General features: G+C 39.1%; 1 protein-coding gene across 4 annotated transcripts in view; it reads left to right on the top strand.

Annotated features, from left to right (window-relative positions):
* Positions 1 to 21,977, top strand: part of TBC1D5 (TBC1 domain family member 5) — a 518,872-nt gene that overhangs the window by 268,918 nt on the left and 227,977 nt on the right. For all 4 annotated transcript variants that reach the window (XM_030550915.1, XM_030550913.1, XM_030550914.1 and 1 more), the window contains 4 exons: positions 6,277 to 6,385; positions 8,384 to 8,473; positions 8,583 to 8,654; positions 11,847 to 11,914. In XM_030550915.1, coding sequence (XP_030406775.1) covers positions 6,277 to 6,385; positions 8,384 to 8,473; positions 8,583 to 8,654; positions 11,847 to 11,914 — 339 coding nt within the window. The remainder of the gene's footprint in view (positions 1 to 6,276; positions 6,386 to 8,383; positions 8,474 to 8,582; positions 8,655 to 11,846; positions 11,915 to 21,977) is intronic.

Raw genomic sequence — 21,977 nt, 5'->3', positions numbered from 1 at the left:
CTGATATCTTTGAAAAAAAATCTGCTTTAAAGAAGGCATTTGTCTCCTCCTGCAGATTCATAGAATTAGAGTCGTGAAATGTAGGCCTGGAAGGGACTTCTATTGATCATCGCATCCAGAGCCCTGTGTTGTGGCAGCACCAAGATCATCCCTGGCAGGTATTTGTCCAACCTGTTCTTAAGCATCTTCAGTGATAGGGATTCCACAACCTCACTGAAAAGCTTATTCCAGAGCCTAACTATCTTTATAGTTAGAAAGTTTCTCCTAATATCTTAACATAAATCTCTCTTGCTGCATATTAAGCTCATACTTCTTATTCTACCCTCACTGGGCATGGCAAACAATTGATCACTGTCCTCTTTATAACAGCCCTTAACATATTTAAAGACTGTTGTTAGGCTTCCCCTCAGTCATCTTTTATTAGCCCAGTTTGTTTTTAACCTGTCCTCTTAGGTCAAGTTTTCTAACCTTTTTATCATTTTGTTTCTCTCCTCCAATTTGTCCACATCTTTCTTGAAGTGTGGTGCCCAGAACTGGACACAGTACTTCAGCTGAGGCCTCACCAGAGCTGAGTAGAGTGGGATATTCTTCCTGTGTCTTACATAGGACATTCACGTTCATACATCTCAGAATATTAGCCTCTTTCACAGCTGCATCACATTGCTGAGAAATATTTACTTTGTGATCCATTTATAATCCCCTTGAAACCTTTTCAGCTGTTATTCAGTCTAGCCAGTTTATTCCCAAAATGGGAACTCAGTGTGTGGTTGTGTTTGATTTTTCCTTCCTCTGTGAAGTACTTTGTACTTGTCTTTTTTGAATTTCATCGTGTTAATTTCAGGCTGATTCTCTAATTTGTCAAAGTTGCTTGGAGGACAGGATTAGAATTCAAAAGTGCTTGCAACCCCTCCCAATCTAATGTCACCTTCAGATTTTTAAAGCACACTCTCCACTCCATTAGCGAAGTCATTAATGAAATATTGAATGGTATTGGACCCAGGACTGACCACTGCATGCCTCCACTTATATGCACCCTACCAGTTTGACAGCAGACTATTGATATCTATTCTTTTAATACAGCCGTTCAACTAGTTGTGCACCCACCTTATAGTAATTTAACCTAGATCACATTTTTCTAGTGTGGTTATGAGAATGTTATGTGGGACAATGTGAAAAGCTTTGTTAAAATGAAGATATACCAAATCTACAGCTTCCCTTTCTCCACTAAACCAGTAACTCAGTCAAAGATGATTTCTAAGAGTTCATTGTTCTTTCTTGTAACTTAGAGAGTATGCGTGAATGGTGCAAGCTGGAATCTAAAATTCCTTTTCATACATATGAAAACACTTTATATTCAAGAGGGTAATACAGGTGTTAAAGAATAGAGAAGAGAAAGAGAACTGAGGTGTCTAAGGGCTCGTCCAGACTGGGGGTGGGGGGAATCGATCTTAGATACGCAACTTCAGCTACGTGAATAACGTAGCTGAAGTCGAATATCTAAGATCGAATTACTCACCCGTCCAGACAGCGCGGGATCGATGTCCGCGGCTCTCCGTGTCGATTCCGGAACTCCGTTCGGGTTGATGGAGTTCCGGAATCGATATAAGCGTGCTCGGGGATCGATATATCGCGTCTAGATTAGACGCGATATATCGATCCCCAAGCAATCGATTTTAACCCGCCAATACGGCGGGTAGTCTGGACGTACCCTAAGAGAGAGAAACTGACTCCTTCAGCCACCTGCAGACTAAACGTTCATTCCAGAGATCTGCCTCCCTTCCCATTCATGAGCATAGAGTACTTTTTCACATGAAAGTAATGCAGCCATCCCAAATTCACTCCAATAATACTTTTATGCCACACACTTGCCATTAAAGATGCAGTCAAAAGCAAGGTAAGAAATGTAGAAGTTAAGGTTCTATAAGTAACATTATTTCAGCTGCATGTTTTCTAATGTAAACTTCAAAATATGACCATTAATATATTAGGCTACACATTTAACCCGTTAAGGAGGAATATTAAATACAAACTATGTGCAAGACAGCCTAAATATTAGAATTTGCATTTTCCTTTATTTTAATTATGCAATGCAAATGTTGTATCAACACATGCTTTTGCATTTAATTTTCTACTATGATATAAAACAATTGCTTCTGCTTATTAATGGTTTAAATCAGGGGTCTGCAACCTTTCAGAAGTGGTGTGCCAAGTGTTCATTATTCACTCTAATTGAAGGTTTCGTGTGCCAGTAATACATTTTAATGTTTTTAGAAGGTCTTTTTCTATAAGTCTATAATATATAACTAAACTATTGTTGTATGTAAAGTAAATAAGGTTTTTAAAATGTTTAAGAAACTTCTTTTAAAATTAAATTAAAATGCAGAATCCCCCGAACCGGTGGCCAGGACCCGGGCAGCGTGAGTGCCACAGAAAATCAGCTTGCGTGCCGCCATTGGCACCCATACCACAGGTTGCCTACCCCTGGTTCAAATGGTTCCAATTGGCTCTTGAAGTTCACACCTCAGTGAAGCAAATGGGGTGTGGTAGACCTAGTTCCAATCTTCATTACTCATTTCATTTTGACTTATAAATTTTCTGCAAACTTGGGTTAACGAAGCACCTGCGTATGAGTTTACTTTGTGGAGGATACATCATCTTTGAAGGAAATCTTTTAAAAAGTTTTTTTTTAAAAATGAAAGCTAAATATTTGCTGAATGTTGTAAAATGTCACCAATATAGTAAATAGCCCGAAAATTGTGGGATTTATGGTTTTTTTAAAACACCTTGTCTTCTTCAGTCTCTGATTTAAAGCAAGTTTTCCTGGCTTATTTTGTGTTAAATTCCAAATAAATATTAAATTTCCATCATGTAAAATGTCTGAGCAGCGACCTCTGTGCATGCCTGGCTGGTCAAAGAGCGTTGTTGAGTGATGTCCAGCAGGGCAGAACTTCGTTAAACTCTGCTATCGAGTGTGCTCAGAGTAATTTTTGGCAGTTGCTTTTATACCTTTTTGTTTGTTTGTTTTTCCACAAGTCCAAACAGGGTGTGGATTATGTACTTGCCAAATTTCAGCTTCAGCGGTTTTACTGTAGGTCTGTTGAAAACATGTCTTCAGAATTTAGTTACACAGAGAAAAATATATCATTTCCACTCTAGTAACTCAAACTGTTGAAGTCATTTTGCTCAAATTTTCCAAAATAACTTAGGCAGAGAGCAAGCCTAGAAATTTTCAGCACAAAAGCAGAGGAATGTTTTGGAAGTTTTACTGATATGTGAAATCTAAGTTATAGTGAGACTTTAAAAAAAATTAACTGGCAACTTCTGTAATAAACATATTGGGACAGATTCTGTTCTCAGTTACGCTTGCTTACCTCTGCACTAACTCAGCTGATGTTAGGATGACCAGACAGCAAATGTGAAAAATGGGGATGAGGTGGGGGGTAATAGGAGCCTATATAAGAAAAAGACCCAAAAATCAGTACTGTCTCTATAAAATCGGGACATCTGATCACCCTAGCTGACATGGCCATGTCAGTGCAGAGTAATTCAGTGAATATAATTCATTTTAAAACTGTAACTGACACCAGCATCTGACCCAGTGTGTATATAATAAGCTCTGCTTGGCAGCTGTTATAATGGCATCAGTAATGCTTCAAAACTGGTTAGGAAAGGAAATGAAAAATACTGTGTCCAGTAGAAACCACAGGGGAATTTAGGTAGGCAGAATACTATAGTTACTCATGTTTAAATTTAAACAGGGGCCAGATTCACCCTTAAACTGTGTCCACTTTACACTACACATCCAACACAAAGCAGCCCTAAAGCCAGAATAGCCAGCCTAGAAGCAAGATCCTCTGGTATAGACAGAGCTGGCTCTAGGCACCAGCGCTCCAAGCATGTGCTTTGGGGCGGTACTCCAGCTCCTTCTTTTTTGTTTTGTTTTTTTGTTTGGAGCGCAAAAAGCCAGGAGCCGGCCCTGAGTGGAGGTGAGCTGCGGCGGTGGGGGGTGTGGGGAGGGCCGCAGGAAGTAATCGGGGGGGGAGAGGGGCAGAGGAGCCGCTCCCCTCCCCGCAGCTCACCTCTGCTCCACGGCCGCCTGCTCCCCTGAGCGTGCTGCTGCTCTGCTTTTTCCGCCTCCCTCCCAGGCTTGCTGTGTGAATCAGCTGTTTTGCGGCAAGCTTGGGAGGGAGGGGGGAGAGGCAGAGTGGCGGCAGCATGCTCAGTGAAGCAGGCGAAGGGGAGGTGAGCTGCGGCAGTGGGGGGCGTGGGGAGGGCCACAGGAAGTAACCCTGGGGGAGGAGGCAGAGGAACCGCTCACCTCCCCAGCTCATCTCTCCCTCCCACCCCCAGCTCATCTCTCCCTCCTCCACCAAGCGCGCAGCTGCTCTGTTTCTCCCCATTCCTGCCTGGGAGAGAGGGGTAGGAGGGGAAATGTGGCGCGCCTGGGGGAGGAGACGGGGCTGGGGATTTGGGGAAGGGGTTGGAATGGGACAGGGAAGGGGCGGAGTCGGGGTGGGGGCGGGAGGGGGGTATGGGAAATTTTTTTTGCTTGGGGTGGCAAAAAACTTAGAGCTGGCCCTGAGTATAGAGCCAGCTCAGTGACTTATATCGTGTCATGCCTCCTTCTGGCTGACATTGTAGGGGTCAGAGCTGGCACCCTGGCAATCTGCTGCCATATGAGCCAATTAGGCATGACCAGATGTCCCGATTTTATAGGGACAGTCCTGATATTTGGGGCTTTGTCTTACATAGGCACCTGTTACCTCCCACCCCCTGCCCTGATTTTTCACACTTGCTGTCTGGTCACCCTAGAGCCCCTTGGGGCTGTTGGCAGATGGCACAAGTTTAAAGCAACCTTTAGCCCAGACAGATCAAAATTGAGGAGCCCAAAGATTTCTTAAAGCAGCCTTCACATACCGCCCCAAATTTTGTTCACCTCTTCAGCTGCAGCCAAGGAACTGGGCCTTGAAGTAAATCATTAATGTAGAAAACAATGCTATGAGAAATTCACCTCCTCTTAACTGAAAAATGACATCTTCACCAGCATAGTGCCCCAACAGTCACATTTGGGGGTATTTGTTTAGAATGATCTCAGAGGAACTGGGGCGGTGGTGGTGGGAGAAGTTCTTACAGCACCTGCCTGACTTATCTTGACCCTATTTAGGCAATGATATCTGATATGATCACATCTTGAGATTAAGAGTGATTTCTCCATTTCTGGTTTAGTTTCTTTCTAGGAAACCAGGTGAATCTCCTAAGAGAGGGACATAACTTTAACAACAGCGCCGCCATGCTGCTGAGGCACATATGCCCCTGAATATGTCCCTGATGATTTACAGTAAAATTACTATTTGAATTTGTGATTGACTTCAAGAAGTCTTTCTGAGAAGGTCTAGGTTACTTTACTTAGATCATCAAGTGGCTAGTAGTATTCTTGAGATTCAATTCAGAGGAGGATGTAGGAAATATAGGTTTAATTCTTCTATTCAAACTCAGTAAATGGTTTGGGACAATTAATTTCCAATTGTTTCCCAGTAGAGCAGATTTACTTGTATATTAATGAGGCACAGGTGTTAGGCCCCTGGTGTCTGCATGCCTGGGAGGCATATTTAGGTTGTTTATCTAGTCAGCCATAGGTACTGCAAGGTACTCAAGCTTGCCTTTAACAGTTTATACAGTGAGGCTTTTTAATTTTTTGATGTTTTTTTAAATTTGCTAGCACCTGTTAAAATTTTAAAACTGATCATGTAGAAAGAAGTTGAAGTGATTTCAATAGTAAATAGCACTAAATGTTAAAGAAAGTCCTCTTCTATTATGCTTAACTGCCCAGCTTGACATTAAGAAGAAAAGAAGCTTCATTTATGCAAATATGTCATGTGAGGAACTAATACAGTCAACAGTATACTTTTCTGTTGTATATTTTTGGAATAGGTACCTCTTTGTCTATGGCTGAAACATGAATGTTCTTATATTAATATTCATTTTTCTTGTTTATTCACTGAACTGCAGTACCAATATTTTAGAGAAAATGGAATAACCTCCATAGACATTATGAATTTCAGTTGCTGGCATAATTATAGCGATCTACATATTCATTAAATCCAGAGAAGAAATGTGTCCAAAAAGACAGCCATGCGTTCAGAAACAGTACACAACTAAATATATACATTAAAAAAGTTCCCTTCCTTCTGCTTATCCAAAATTACTTAGTGTGATATAGCCCTTAAGTCAGCTGAGGGTTTTTAATAATGTTCATTCTTCTTTTCTTTCATGTAGTAAAGAATGGGAAGAACTATTTGTAAACAACAATTACTTGGCAACAATACGGCTGAAGGGGATTAATGGGCAGCTGAGAAGCAGCAGGTTCCGTAGTGTTTGCTGGAAGGTAAGAAGAAAATATTTATTTACAGTTTGTGGTTGCAATATATCAACACATTACCTGATGCGTTGGAAAATTATTGATGCAAAGAATTACTGAATTTTCCAAGAGGCTTCATTCCAATGTTTTCCTATCCATTTTATAATTCATAGGACATTTGCTAATCATATTATGTTGCCTTAAAGCTGAATTACTGGTGATAGTGAAAAATTTATATGAAAAAACATCTTTGTGTTGCGTAGCATTTTATTTTTAGTGTACAATTCCGTGTGACACATCCATGTTTCCTGATACTGTTTTTACATTGAAAACATGCATGTTGAGTGAAAAGGGGGACTTTGGCCTATAATTCATATTTTAGGAACTAACTTTGACTTGTTTATAACCTACATACTGCCTCTCCTAAGCAACAACTGGAGAATCTTTCCCAATAACAATGAGAAAATTAGGAGATTCTTGGCCTTTTTGTAGTTAGTGGATAATGTAGAAACTTCCAGTCATGCAAAACAAGAAGGCCATCAGAAACCTTTTTTCCTCCTTGGGCAAAATAAATAATATTGAGATACACAGGATGGAGATCTACAGTAATGTGTAACACAGAGGTCAGAGCTTTCTCTCTCTGATAGAGGAGAAAGTTTTCCCCAATACACTTGCTGTATGTGATGAGTGATAACTTAAGTTACTTCACTTGAGGTGGAAGTTTTTCAGCTTGACGTTAGTACAAAGACCTACAAAAAGAAACGTAAAATACACAGAGTAAGTGAAAGAAAGAGAAGTAAGAAATTGAATGTATACAATATTAAACAGTTTTACAATTTATAAAAAATATTTTTCTTCAGGAAAGATAAGAAAATGTCTGCCCCAGAATTTGTACCCAAACATTTTTGCACCAGCCTATTCCACCTTGTGTCCTAGAATTAGTTGCCTAAATCTGTATTTAGCCACCTAAATAAATATGGCGTGATTTCTGAGGTGCTGAGCACCCACAACTTCCATTTAAATTAAATGAAGAGGAACTTATCATCTCTGAAAATCACGCCATTTTAATTTGGGAAACTGTCTGTTTTTAGGATACGTGTTTGAAAATGTGGTCCAACGTTTTCATTAAGTTCTTAATATTGAATATTCTAAAAAGAATTGTTTGGAGGAATTTATGTTCTTGACAGTATCTCCTACTATTTTAAGAATAGTTTAGAATCTTTAAGAGAGAGAACTTTTACATCTTTTAAAAATGATCAAATCCTACTACTGTTTGTCCATATCTTACATCTAGTTCAAATAATCTTCCCCAGTTCAAAGGGGGAAATTTACCACCCTGCGTGTCTGATCCTCTAACACACAAATATAAAAGAACATTTATCCTCTAAAATTCAGAGCTTAGACTACATAGTATCTGGACCTCATCTGCAAAGTCAGGCCTGTAAACTACCTCAAAGAAATGTGGAGGCTTTTTTTTTTTTTTTTTTTGGGTCCACAGTTGCCTTCCAGTTTATCTCAGAATATATTTTTGAATACCTAGCTTCTCTTCTGTAATCTCATTGGTTGTAAATATGTTGCATCATCTCCATTCATGGTATGCCTGCAGCTCCAAGCTTGTATTTTTCTACTTTGATCTCTTCCTATATTTTTTATCTGCTTTGGGAACCTGAATCTGCAAAGGCAGATCCTAAGCTGATGTAAATTGTCATAGCTTCACTGATTTCGATGGAGGTCTAACAGTTTATACCAGCTGAGGTTCTGCCCCATAGATTGTTGCTGGACCTTTCTGTTGTATCTCAGAACTAGATTCTAGCTTCTTATCAGTAGTTTTTGGAAATCAAATTCTGAGGCCTAGGTATCACTTCTAGGTGTTTTACTATATCATACTTGTGTAGAATCTTTATATTTTAATACCACTTCTCATCCTTGAGATGATTTAGACTGTCCTATAGGACTTTTATTTGGAAAGTTACATTAAAGTGATGAAAATTCTTCTCTTTCTAACATCTTTTCCTTTGTTGATAGCTGTTTCTAAATGTTCTTCCACAAGACAGAAGTCAGTGGATAAATAAAACGTCAAAATTAAGAACATGGTATAACAAGATTAAAGAAATAGTAAGTAGAATATAAAAAGCATCTTCCACTCTATGCCTGGATTTTGGAACAGTACTTCCGATATGAGAGAAGTCTGAAAGTAGAAACCATGTTCTGTTTTTCCCCCCAGCATATTACAAACCCTCGAAAAGCTGGACAGCAGGATTTGATCATCAATAATCCACTTTCACAGGATGAGGGGGTAAGCTGAGCTTCACTTGTATCATATGTTGTGCATGCAACAACAACAACAAAATAATCTTGGTGCTCATCGTCGGATTGGCAATAAGAGAACTCCTGGCCTGTGAAGACTAAATGGGAGTACTATAGTGCCACTCCTAAACTGAGCTGCTGTTGAGCAGTGGTGCTGCCTCTCCAGGAGCTAAGTATTCTGCCTATTCAACTCTCCCCACTGCTGATGCATTGCTGAGTAGGAGATCAATATTGGGATTTGATTCCACTTTCACTGAATCTTGCCAGTTGGTTGGCCATGCAATATGGCTTGTATCATCAGCTTTCTTACTGAAATGTCTGCACTTTTAAAACCAAATGAATTATTGCTAAGTGAATATGCAATGGAACTAATAATGATTTGCTGCATATTTTGAAATATTGCCTGTTAAAATAATTATTCTTTATTTTTTCAAAATAAATGTAAAATGCTGTACATTAATATCAATTGAGTTGGTTAGATAGCATGTCCAGCAAAATATTTGTAAGTTGATTGGTGATTTACCACGCATGAAGATTCTCAGTCAAATTGTGGGATGAATTGCTTTCAGTCCTGTATTATTAAAACATGTTTACTATTATGTTCTCTCTCTCTGCCATTTAATAGTTAAAAAATTAGTATAATGAGATAGAACTGGGATGAAAAAGATCATCAACCCCCACTCCTTTTAGGTCATTTAAAGACTTGATTTTACACACAGGGTTGCATGAACTTATCATTCTAGGCCGGGGGTTCTCAGCCTCAGTGCTGTGACTCTCAAAAGGTGTCAAAGGCTAGTAACCACCCTGCCCTTCCTGTGTTGCTGGATGGAAGAGATGTCTGTTACAGAAGAGATTGAGAACCACTGTTCTAGAGTCTTGAGTACTCTTTGTTAGTAGGGGATTATTTTCTGTAGGTCATCACAAGCGAGGAGAAATTAAGTCTTTGTTATCGAGGACCTAGAATTTAAAGTAATACCAAAAACATGAAAAACATGTTTGGCCTGATTTTCAAAAATGCTGAGTAGCCAGCAACTCTTATTGAAGTTTGCAGGAGGTGTGGGAGTGCAGCACTTTTGAAATCAAGCCACTTAGGTGTGTACATTTAGATTTAGTAGCCTAAATTGTTGCCACCCATTTTTAAAGCTCTTAGCTGCTGTTCTTAATAGTGCTGTGTCTATTGCACAGTAATATATCATTAAGCTATTTTATTAATCACCACTTTTCCAGCTTGTTATGGTTTTGGAAAATTTTGGTTTTAACGTTTGCTAAGTAATTCATGACGATTCAGAAGAGAAATACAATTACTTGGCTGGATTTATGGAATATGCATCTGTTTTACAGATATTTGTGCTGGAGCAGTGTTCTGTGCATTTCTGTTTTGTTCTCAAATTAATAACCAATAACTGATGTGTTTTAATTTATTACTATGTTCACCTGTGTTGTATAGAGAGACATTTGAAAGGACAATTGAGTTATAAAACAGAACATCAAAAGCCAGATAATGAAAATAGGATCATCTATAGCCTATAAACAAGGAGGGACTTTACATGCAATAGATCCAAACATAGGTCCAGTTATACACAAGCCTTGGAGTCATCGCATTTCTATTGTATTGGTGGTCTATACAAAGGGAGTCCAAACCTCCGTTCTGCACTGTGGGTGAAAAAAGGCTAATGAGAAGTCAAAGAGAACGTGGCAGGGCAAATACCAAGTGAGTTCAAACGTACCACAGACTCTCAGTGCCAAATCAAAAGTAGGAATAAAGCAGCGGTCGATCTTTATGCATCCGTTTATACAGAGGTGCTGGAACAATTTGTATAGTGGGGGTGCTGAGAGTCATAGAACCAAACTGTAAACCTTGTATACAATGGAAACCACTTCAATCCAGGGAGTGCAACAGCAGCCCTAGATCCAGCACCTGTGCCCTTATATCCAGTGGGGTAGCCAGATCCACCACACCTTTGTGCTGTCCTGGGCCTTTTTAGCCATGGGGATTCTGTTTCCCTGCTCCCTCACAGTGTCTGATGAGCAGACACTCTTTTCTAGGGCCTTACTTAAGTTGTAATCTGAGTGTCATATAAGAAGGTGTAACTAAGTTTAAGTTAAGTGAAGAGAGAGTGTTAGCCTGGATGGGACAGTGTCAGATAAACATTTAAATATTTTAACGTCTGTTTTGTTTTTCACTGTTTGTAGAAACTAACGAAAAAGTTATAGAAGCTAAATAAAAAAATATTTCCATACTAGTTTTATCCTCCAGCAGTTAGCAGACATTGATTTACTTTCCCCTTTATTTCTTGTGTAGTATAAGCCACGATGGTAATAAAACATTTTATTTTCTGTAAACAATTCAAGGTTGTAGATGTCCCTGTTTTCTTTTCCTGGCTTGATATTTTGTGTACATGTGTAAATGTCTTTTCAAATCTCTCTCTATACAACACAAGAGAACACAGTAATATAGTAAAATAAATCAACAATTGGTTATCTGCTGTGAATTTTGCCCCTTTTGTGCTCTGATCAGTACTATCAAGCCGCCCATTGAAAGGGTAAAATGAGCAACCTTCATTCAGGTTAGCTTTTGGGAGAGGTTGGTGAACAGGACCTGGATGGCAGAGGAAAAAGAGGAGCACAAATCCAGATACAGAAGTCACTGAAGTTAACTTAAACTATATTTTAGTTTAGGCTTTTTTACATTAACAATTAGTTATCTCCTTCTGCTCCACATATGAGACTCTTCTTTGCATAGTGTATTTGAGGGACTAGAGAGATGTCTTTTGTGTGACTCGTATTTTATTGTCATGCATTCCCCATTTGATTTATTTCTGCCAGGGCTCAATAGTTCACTTGCACATAATTGGCCAACGTGCAAGTTAAGCCAATTTGTAACTGCTTCTGAATACTTGAAAATTAATGTGGTCAAGTGGATTGTGCATGGAGCTAGGAAGGCCAGAAACTCATGAGTTTTAATCCCTGCTCAACACTGACTTACTGTGAGGCCTGGGGCAAGTCACTAACCTAGCTGTCTATTTCTTCATCTGTAAAATAGTGATAATACCTTCCTCCCAGCGATGCTGAGGATTAATTGGTTAAATTTTTACAGCACTTTGCAGATAGAACTTTCTGTACAAGACTAAGGTATTGTAGTATTTTTTTTGTTTCATGAAATTATTTTGCCTTTTTTCAGTCCCTTTGGAACAAATTTTTCCAGGATAAAGAGCTTCGAGCGATGATTGAACAAGATGTGACAAGAACGTATGTAGACCTATAAGGAACTTTCTTTTTAAAATTCTAACTGTTTTTTTATGCTGTGTACACTGCTTTGTCTTTCTTGACCTAAAATTTCATTACAATACAAGGATTGGTGTGTGCGTGTATGGAAAAGTTTTCTTTGAGAGAAAAAGGACAAAAAAGTATTGAGTTAAATATTAAGCTCTAGAGATTTGTTGATGGTATTGAAATGACGTTCTCCTAAATTAAGATATTAGGAAATGTTATATTAAATATAAAATACATTTTCTGTATGAAACAAAAATTGAGTAAGAGAACCTGAAAAGTCTTTTAACTAAATTATGTTCATAATAAAAGATTGAACAGATGATTTTCTGTAATTCTTAACACTTATTCAATCAATAATAAAAAGCAGTATGTAATTAGTGAGAAGTGTCATTCATCGAGAGAAGTTTAGCATTTCTATTTTTAAGTATCATTTTTCTAGTGTTGTTTGTCACAGATGCCTTTTAAAATTTGCCCTAACATCTCTGTGACTATTCTTTCATCTTTTTGACCCTGAGGTTATTCCTGTTTAGAAACTTTTCTGAGTTAGAATACTCAGTTCCTGAAAATATTGGATTACTGACTGCAATGTGTAAATCTAAGTAAATTCAATTATAGTTTTTTTAAATATGTGACATGTCACTATACTATACGGTATACATTTTACTTATAACTTGAAATAAGATAGTATTGGTCTCAGTCTTTTAAAAAACCTTACCTTTAACACATTTCATTTACTATATAAATGTATAAAAACAAAGCAATAAGGAAGAATCATTAATATCGGTTTCTGGAATATTTTGTATGTCCATCCCTAGACCTGTTTGAATGAATTTTTATCTGTAGTATAATTAAAATGTGAATATGCTTTAATATAAGTTCTCACAGATGGTAATTTTTGTTTGTAAATGGAAATGGTTCAGGATGTTCCAAGATTAAAATATATACATATCTAAACTATAAGTGGGGAATGAACATTAGTATAGTGATAGATAATGGTAGTTAGAGGACCATTGTAAAAGACGAATATAAAGTCCAGACTGCTCTGATGTTAGCAATAGAGCACAATGAATGGATATCTGTGTTGTCCATTTATCTAAATAAATGTGAATAATGTACATTCTGCATGGCCATTTATCCAAAATGTTGTCTGCTTCCAAAAATAACAGTACTTCATCACAAGTCATCGGTATCGAAATAAGTCATGAAATGTGAAAGTTAACATTCTCACAGTAACATTAATTTACCTACACTGCACATGCGGTACATACTTATTGAATTGCTAATTATAAAACATGTTATATGTAAAGTGGGTGAGTTAATTTTTCTATGAAAATGTTAGATTTTACATTTCCTGGCTTTTGTGTTTAAAACAGTTTTTAATGTTGCATTCATAATTTTTCATTTAAATTCTTATTAAAAATGGGTTGGCGGAAGGTAGGCTAAACTATCAGGGTTTGCATTTAATGGGACTCTATCAATTTTAAATGTCATAAATAAATATAAAATGGTTTGGGGTGCCATTTTTATGATTCCCACATTTTAAAAAAGTTTTCATTTTCCTTGTCATTGCAGTCCAATGGATTAGCTTGCTATACATGTGATTCTGAGACATAAGCTGCATACACAAGCACAAAGTAACCACATCAGAAAAACTGGAAAAAATAATTTTCTTTAATCTTTCAGTTACAGTAATCTTAAGTATAATAGTAGTAAGCATTAATAAACTTGGACAGAAATGTGATTTTTTTTTTTAGGTTGGAGTTTCTGTAATAGGCTCTAAATTTTAAATTTCAAAATTAATTTAAATAAATGGGACTGCGAGAGGTGTGAATTCATACTTTTTCTACTGCTGAAAACATTTTTCTACAAGGCTGAGTTAATATGGCAGCTGCATACCTGAAAGAGCAACAGAAAGATATAATTGTAATTTGCATTTTTTGAGAGTTATGGTGTATGTTTCAAGCAGACATTTATAATCCCCCCTGAAGCCAAGTTGGAACACTGCATTGGGAATGTCAGAATGTGAGCATGGCTTATTAGTCCTGCTAAAATTTAGCAGGTTATTCAGCATATTCAGAACTGACTTTTAAATAATTTAATGTTTGAATATTTTTCAAATTAAATCTGGCAAAGGGGCCTATTCCTTAATAAGAACTATTTACAAGCAAAGTATTAAGGTTTTTGATAAGCCAATTTTAAGTTATTCATGATGAAAATCTAAATGATGAAGTTTCTTGTTTCGCTGTCCAAGATCTGAGAGGTATCAGAATTGATTTTTCTGTAGCTTTACAGAAATATTCACTTCTGAGCTTTAACTAAGCATGGTTAGTTTCTGCCTCAAATTAGAAGCTTTTCAGAGAGCTGTGAAACTAGGTGGTTATAGCGAAAGTACTAACCTAAACTTAATTATATGTAACAGCCACTACCAGCCAGCCACTATAATACTATATTCTATTATTCCACTAAAAAAGAAATTCCTATCTGAGCATACACAATAGTTACTCATAGTAGATGTAAGAAAGTCATGATTAATTACTGTCATTCAGCAAATGCACTAAAGAACAATGCTGGTGTATTTTCTATTAATAAAATAGCTAAAGCATAGCTTTTAAAAGTTCTTCCCAGCTCTCTGTCTCAGAAACCCACTGTTTCACCTCAGATGCAAAAAATTATTTTCATGCTATAAAATGTGTACAAATGATTTTGTTTTGTGAGGATACATCTGTGTACTCAAACTAAGATACCAGTCCACTCACTGGCATCACCTTCTTTTCTTTTAAGTTAGGATTCTGAATAGCCAGTCTTGAACCTGTCTCTCAAACATTCCAAGTTAAGATAATTTGTAGGGATGTCCACTGGACCGTCTCCTGTGTTTTCCCTTTTACAATAGAACCTCTGCCTGCTGCTAAAATGGATTTGTACATCAAGATCTATATATCTGAAGGAAAAGTAGTGGCAGTTGCTATTTTTTCAAAGAAAAGAAACTTAGGTTGGGGGAGGTGAAGGAGGTCTTTCCAAGGTTATGAGAGAGCTGGGAAGAAAGGAGCATCTCTGCAGTTGACGGGCCTATCTACCACAAACTCACTGAATTCTCTCTTTGAAGCTACTTACACTTTTGGCCTTCAACATCACCTTACAATGAGTTCCACAGGTTGATGGTGTGTTGTATGAAGAAGTACTTCCTTTTGCTTGTTTTGAACCTGCTGCTTGCTAATTTCATTGGGTGCCACTTGGTTCTTGTGTTGTGTAAAGGTGTAAATAACGTGTCATTCATTTTCTCCACACCATTCATGATTTTATAGGCCTCTATCACATCTCTTTTCCAACCTGAACAGTCCCAGTCTTTTTAACCTCATACAGAAGCTGTTTCATACCCTTAATCATTTTTGTTGCCATCTCTGTACCTTGGTGAGGGATGATTTCCCTTTACAAAAGCAATTTTGACTCTTTCTCAACAAATTGTTTTAACACAGGTCTGATAATTCTGTTTTTTACTATAGTTTCAACCTCTTATTTTGGGGAGAGGTATTTTTCTCTTTGCCCTACTGTGCTTGCTGCTGTCTTTCCCCTATTTGGCATAATTCTTTTGGGGTGCCTAGAAGTTCATTTCTTCACAGGCCACGTGATGTCTTTGGGTAGCCCAGTATTCCTGGGGAAAGGGACAATTTCTTTTCTTTCCTCCTCCAACCCCAAATTGTTGAAATAGTAGCAATAGTTTCTGCATTTCTGGCAGTTTCTGCAATCCTTGGCAGGGTTTTCCCACCCATGCTGATAAAGTACAGCCCAGCTGAGCAGAGGGTGGGGGATATGTCTGAGAAAAGAAAGAAAAATATGCCTCTGGAGCCCCTAAATATCTTAAATTAACTTTTAGAAAAACAGTTCACTCACTCTGACTTTCACTTGTATGAAGTGAGAGTATTTTTTTAAAGCAGACTTCAGTGCTCATTCATTTGCTTCCACTAGCTGCAGTAAAACATGATGAAAAAATACCTGTTTTTAATCTGATCCTCACTCTGAGCTATAATTAGACGTAGTACCCTAGTTTGCTCTAAAATGTTTCCTACTTCTTTTGATCTGAAGGGACTGTACTTCTAAAACAGACTTTAATTGTACACTAATATTCTCTGCAAAATTCTTCCTGAGCTGATAGTTCTCTCTTATGCATCATGGTCTCTTGTGTTTGCATTTACCATAATTAACACTTCAGCCAGCTTATTCATGAGTTCATTATTATCCTTCCTTCCAGAATCTCTGATATTGCTAGATATTCAGAGATATCTTTGTGTATTTTTGAGTTTTCTGTGTTTCTTTCTTTCCTAAACTCCATAGGGCAGGGCTGAATAACAGTCCTTCATACATAATCTCTTCAAAATCCTAAATTATGTTGATTGCCATCTGCTGTACTGTACCTTTGAAGTCTCAGATGTGTCCTTCCTTTACAGTAATGTGATTATTACAAATGCAGACAAGTTTCCAACTGTTGGTCTAACATTTTCCCCATCAAATGCCAGGAAAATGTTACATTCTTCAGCCGAATACCAAGGCCATAACCAGGGCAGGGTGAATTGAGTAGCCACCTAGGGTGCACAGCTGGCGGGGGAGGAGACAAAAAAAATGAGATGGCCAAAAAATACCCAACAAAACAGTAAGCGGTAAAGACCTGCAGTGAGACTGGGATCCACGGGTCCAGTTACCATACCATGCCACCCTTCCTTCTGTGCGCTGCTGCTGGCAGCGCTGCCTTCAGAGCTGGGCAACCGGAGAGTGGAGGCTGCTGGCTGGGACATTCATGTTGTTTGCAGCATGGGAGGACTGTTTTGTTTTTCTTTTTAATCCCGCTCCCATCCTGCCCTGCAATACCTGCTCCTAGTTCCATCTGCTCCCACATTGCTTGTTGAATTTTTATCCCACTCCCGCTATTATGGCAGCAGGACCTGTGGGATCCCAGTCCCACTGCCCTCTGGGATTGGGATCCTGCAGGACCCGCTGCCTTAACAGTGGGAATGGGATAAAAATTCAACAAACAGTGCGGGAGCAGGTGGGAAGAGTAGGTATTGTGGGGCAGGATGGGAGCAGGATTAAAAAAAATAGTCCCGCGCAGGACTTTAGTTGGGGGCACAAATATGCTTGCTCGCCTCGGGCACTAAAATCTGTAGTAATGGCACTGCCTAATACCTTTCTTATTATCCTCAGCGCCACAATTTTCAAGTCACTTAACTGTGTCTCAATACCTGACATTTGTATAGTGGCTCACATCTGAGGATTTCAAAGCATTTTTCAAGTATTAAATAATTAAGCCTTTATTATTTTTGTGAGTACCCACAGTGTTGCTAACTCCCACAGTTTTCTCTCAAGTCTCATTACAATTGGTGTTTTTCTTAATCTCAGCTGCTGGAATCAAAGAAATATGTGAGAATTCATTTCATTTAAAGAAATGGTTCTGGCCCTCATGGTTGTGACGAAAAGCGTGAAAATGTGAACCCACTGAACCTTAATGGCTCAAAACCCAGCAGCTAAATGAAGGAACACCAAATTCATCTTTAAAATTATTTCCAAATAATTCTCTTTATTTGTTAACATTTGGGGTTGGCAGTATTGTATCCAATTTGCAGCTGGTTAACCTGAGCCACAGAGTTAAGTAATTTACACAGCCAGGCACAACAGGAGAGTGCAAAAGCCAGAAATAGAAGGCAGAAATACTGTTCTAACTGGAGTACCTTATGCCCTGTTCATATTTTACTTTACATGAAGCTTTTATTTTTGGATAATTTGTAGTCTGGTAGTACCTAGAGGCTCCATTATGCGTGGCACTGTACAGTTTTATCCACAATCACTCACTTGTCTTTCTCCAAGCAGATATTTCATGTTACGCTTCCTTTTGGGCTATAGTTTCTGACATAGGTACTGATGCTAGACCTGAGATAATTAAACTGTTCCAACCCCTGAGCACCATCTGAGCCTCTATCTATCTAATCTATCTTTCCATTGTATATTTGCAAATTCCTTTTGAATGGTCAACACAATAACAACAAAACTATTCTCTTTAAAAAATAAATGTAAATAATGAGCCCTATGCTGCAGTATTTCACTTATTGTATCTCCTCCCTCAACTGTTCTTCTATAGCCTTCTTTCACTGTTATCATCTACGACAGAGGAAAAGTTTAGAAGAGGCTGTTCCAATAACATTTAAAACACAGTTCAGTTATATGTTAAAGATGTATGTTTGCCCAAATTTTTGGATTTTTTAAAGGAACCAACTTCAACCTCTCACAACTCTCCCTCGGTATCACATTTTTAATCTAACTGAAGCAAAAACATTTCCATGAGTAATTGAATAGAATTGATTTTGGCGTGTTAATCTTGATAATCTGCCCAATGTTATAATGTTAAAGAAGAAAAACCTGCCACATATTTGGGTGATCACACCAAAATAGCAGCTTGTGTTTACGTTTTCACACTCTTTGAGGTGGACAGTAGAGACATATGAATGACTATTTTATGTTCATTGTTCCTATGTAATATACACAAAATACTTGCTTGTGCGCACACAACCAGGTTTCACATATGCACCTATTCACAGCCTGGAAAGTGAAAACTTAAATACAAGGCATTTTTGAGAGTTGTCAGCCACTGCTGTGTGTTTATTTTAATTAATAGAAAAATTAAGCAGACTTTCAGGAATAAGTGTCAACAATCAGACTGCTGCCCAATAGACCCTATACTTCTCAGTTATCTTTTGAAGTGTTCTTCTAGTCCAGAGGTGCCAACCTGTGGCTCTGGAGTCACATGTGGCTTTTCAAAATGTAATATATGGTTCCTTGTAAAGGCACCGACTCTGGGGCTGGTGCTAGAGGTGCCAACTTTCCAATGTGCCGGGAGGTGCTCACTTCTCAACCCCCTGGCTCTGCCACAGGCCCTACCCCCACTCCACTCCACCCCTGAGCCTGCCGTGCCCTCGCTCCTCCTCCTCCCTTCAGAGCCTTCTGCATGCCATGAAACAGCTGATCAGGCGGTGTGGGGAGGAAGTGGGAGGCACTGATTGGCGGGGCTGCCGGTGGGTGGGAGGCTCTTGAGTGTTAGGGAGGGGAGCTCATGGGAGGCTGCTGACATATTACTGTGGCTCTTTGGCAATGTACATTGGTAAATTCTGGTGCCTTCTCAAGCTCAGGTTGGCCACCCCGTTCTATTCCTTTGTCTAGTTCTCTGCACCATACCCTCCTCTTCTGTTTGTTGCTGTTTCAAACAGTCACTATTTCTCGCAAGTCTGGGGCCTTCTCAAATACAGGCTGCTTTGGTGTGGGCTTATTTTTTGAGGAACATCCTGTTACTTTAAATCCTTCAGTTTGCCTCTCCTTTGACTGTTCCAGTAGCAGATTATACAGGAATACATTGCTTGCCAGTAGTTGCACATAAATATTTGCATTGCCTCGGATTGCTGGGCAATAGGATTTTCCTCAGCCTTCTCACATCTTCTATTTCCTGCTTCTTAAGTTTTTTTAACACTTGTTCATAGGTTATTCTCTCCTGTCATAAATTTTATTTCTGCAAAAGTATCAAGTGATTTCTTGAAATCAAGGTGGTTCCCCAGACTGCCACTTCTGAAAATCTGATATAGGACGATTAGGCATCACAGAAAGTTTCAATAGGACTAGGATAAATGGGAGTTTGCTAGACTTCAAGAATTTCAGGAACCAGGAGCGGCGCCAGGGTTTTTGGCTCCCTAGACGGGGGTCCTTCCACACTCCCAGTCGCTGGCTGCAATTCTGTGGCGGGAGGGGGGGGGGTCCTTCCACGCTCCGGGTCTTCAGCGGCAATTCTGCGGTGGGTCCCAGAGCGAGTGAAGGCCCCGCCGCAGAATTGTCACTGAAGACCTGGAGCACGGAAGGACCCCCCGCCACCGAATTGCCACAGAGAGTGGCAAAATGCCATCCCTCCCAAATCCTAGCGGTTGCCTAAATGGAAGCGCCGGCCCTCTCAGGAACCCTATTATTTCTTCAGTTTGAATGCAACTCCCATTATCTATTAATCAGATCCCAGAGTTTTAGGTATTACTTGAGCAGTTTCCTAGACATCTTTGTAACATAGTAAAACATTAATTACAGCATCCCTTTTTATAAAAATACCTTAAGAATCCACAAAAATAAGCACAAATTATTGAATTTCGATATAAATTAATCTTCACACTTGTACTCTCTGTATATTGTTTTGACGATTTATAAATCAGTGAATGTATCAGTTGCACTATTTTTAACGGCTTCCTTTGTCTATTTTTTAATCGTGCAAATGGAAATGAGGACTGAGTACTGATCTTGAAATAGCAGGATAGTCCTAATATTTCAGTTACAGTTGGCAACCTCAATCACATTCAAAACATTCAAGCAAGTATATTTTAATTATTTGAGGCCTTTTGTTTCTTCAGTGTTTCATTTTCCTGAAATAAAATGTTTAGTAGTCTCTTTTGCCATAGCACGAATACATCCTGAGCTATTTTTGAATCCTTTAGTGCATAACTGATCAACCAGTGGGCACAAACTGGAAGTAGAAGCAATTGGAGATGTTGTGGTAGGTCACATACTGCCTCCTGAGAGCAGCACAGTCCCCAGTTTGCTCGATCTTACAGCAGGAGTCTGGGTACAGGAGGGAAGGAGCCTTCCCCCCTTGCTTTCCCACTTCCTTGCCCCATTCATTCCAGCTTCTTACTCTCCCCTTGAGCAAGGGTCTCTTCAAGGAGAAGCCATGGGATCTCCATACTTTGGAACTCTGGCAATGGGTATCATGTTCTTATATAGCACACTGTCTTGTGGCTTAGATTCTCCAGGTCAGTCACATTGTCTGACTATGCCAAAAGAAGGATAGGAGACACTTGATATGGATTTAATCAGGCTGCAACTTTATTATTAGACGTCTGGGACTACCCGGAAGATAAAAGTGTACAGTGCAGGCAACTCCATGTTCATTGAAATAACTATCCAGGGCTTCCATCCGCCCCCCTACATTTTCCATCTAGGTCCTCCAGCCAACTCATGGCTTGGACCTTACCATCCACCTCCCTCTCTCCCTCTGCCCCCCTCTCCCAGTAGGAAGAGTAAGGTGCGCTGTAAGAAGGGGGGTTGGCTCCCTGCCATACCAATCATAGGAGCCCTGAACCACTCCCCATTCCGTTCTTTTAACCAGCACCTCCTTTCCAAGTCCTTTACCAGGCCATTTATCTGGTCACTGGATGCCTTCCCTGTGGAGTACCTGCACTAGACATCTGCCCCACACTTACAAAATAAGTTCTGACATATAGCTTTATCCCCCTTTCCTCCTCACCATAATAGGTCCTCTCTGATGCCCGATGTGGGGAAGGTGAAAAAACCCCACTCTACCTATGCTAATATGGTGGTGAGGGGAAAATTCCTTCCGATCCCTCCTAAAAAGGAGTGACTAGTGCAATTCCCACAGCAAGTCCTAACTTAACCTGATATTTGCACCTCGAGAGGTGGGAGGGTGAATGCTGCCTTGCTTGCTGCCTGGAGAAAGGGCTTCTAACACCAGGGTTTGTGCCTTTCAAAAGCATCCACCCTTACGTTCCCAGGGGATGAATCAGTGTCACCAAACTGATCTCCAGCCACCTTTTTACAGCAGTTTCTGACCTCCTTCCCGCCCCCCCCATAAAGCACTGCTACCTTCCTGCAGCAAGCCTGGACAACGTGTTCTCCCCCTCGCCCGGCTTCAGGCTTGATTACTTACAAAAAATTTGGTAATCAGAACAGTATACCTGCCATTTAATTTTATTCTTGTATAACTCTAGTCTTTAGTCCTAGAGTATCATGCCTTCAATGTGATATATACTTAAAGGCTTGATATATGCTAAATTATATGTTTCACAAAGTTTTGTTTGCAAAATAAATACTTCAACTTTTTCCTTTAATTGTTATTCCAGAAGAACCCCAATACACAGAAAAAATGGGTAACGGAGAACAGATATAATAGCATACCTAGGACTGTTTATAGATGCCCAGGTGTATATCTAAATCAAGTGTCTAAGGTAATTTT

Source organism: Gopherus evgoodei, chromosome 2 (genome assembly GCF_007399415.2).
Source record: "Gopherus evgoodei ecotype Sinaloan lineage chromosome 2, rGopEvg1_v1.p, whole genome shotgun sequence".
Taxonomy (NCBI): domain Eukaryota; kingdom Metazoa; phylum Chordata; order Testudines; family Testudinidae; genus Gopherus; species Gopherus evgoodei.
The sequence above is the reverse complement of the archived record's forward strand: the minus strand, read 5'-3'. Positions and strand labels throughout refer to the sequence as shown.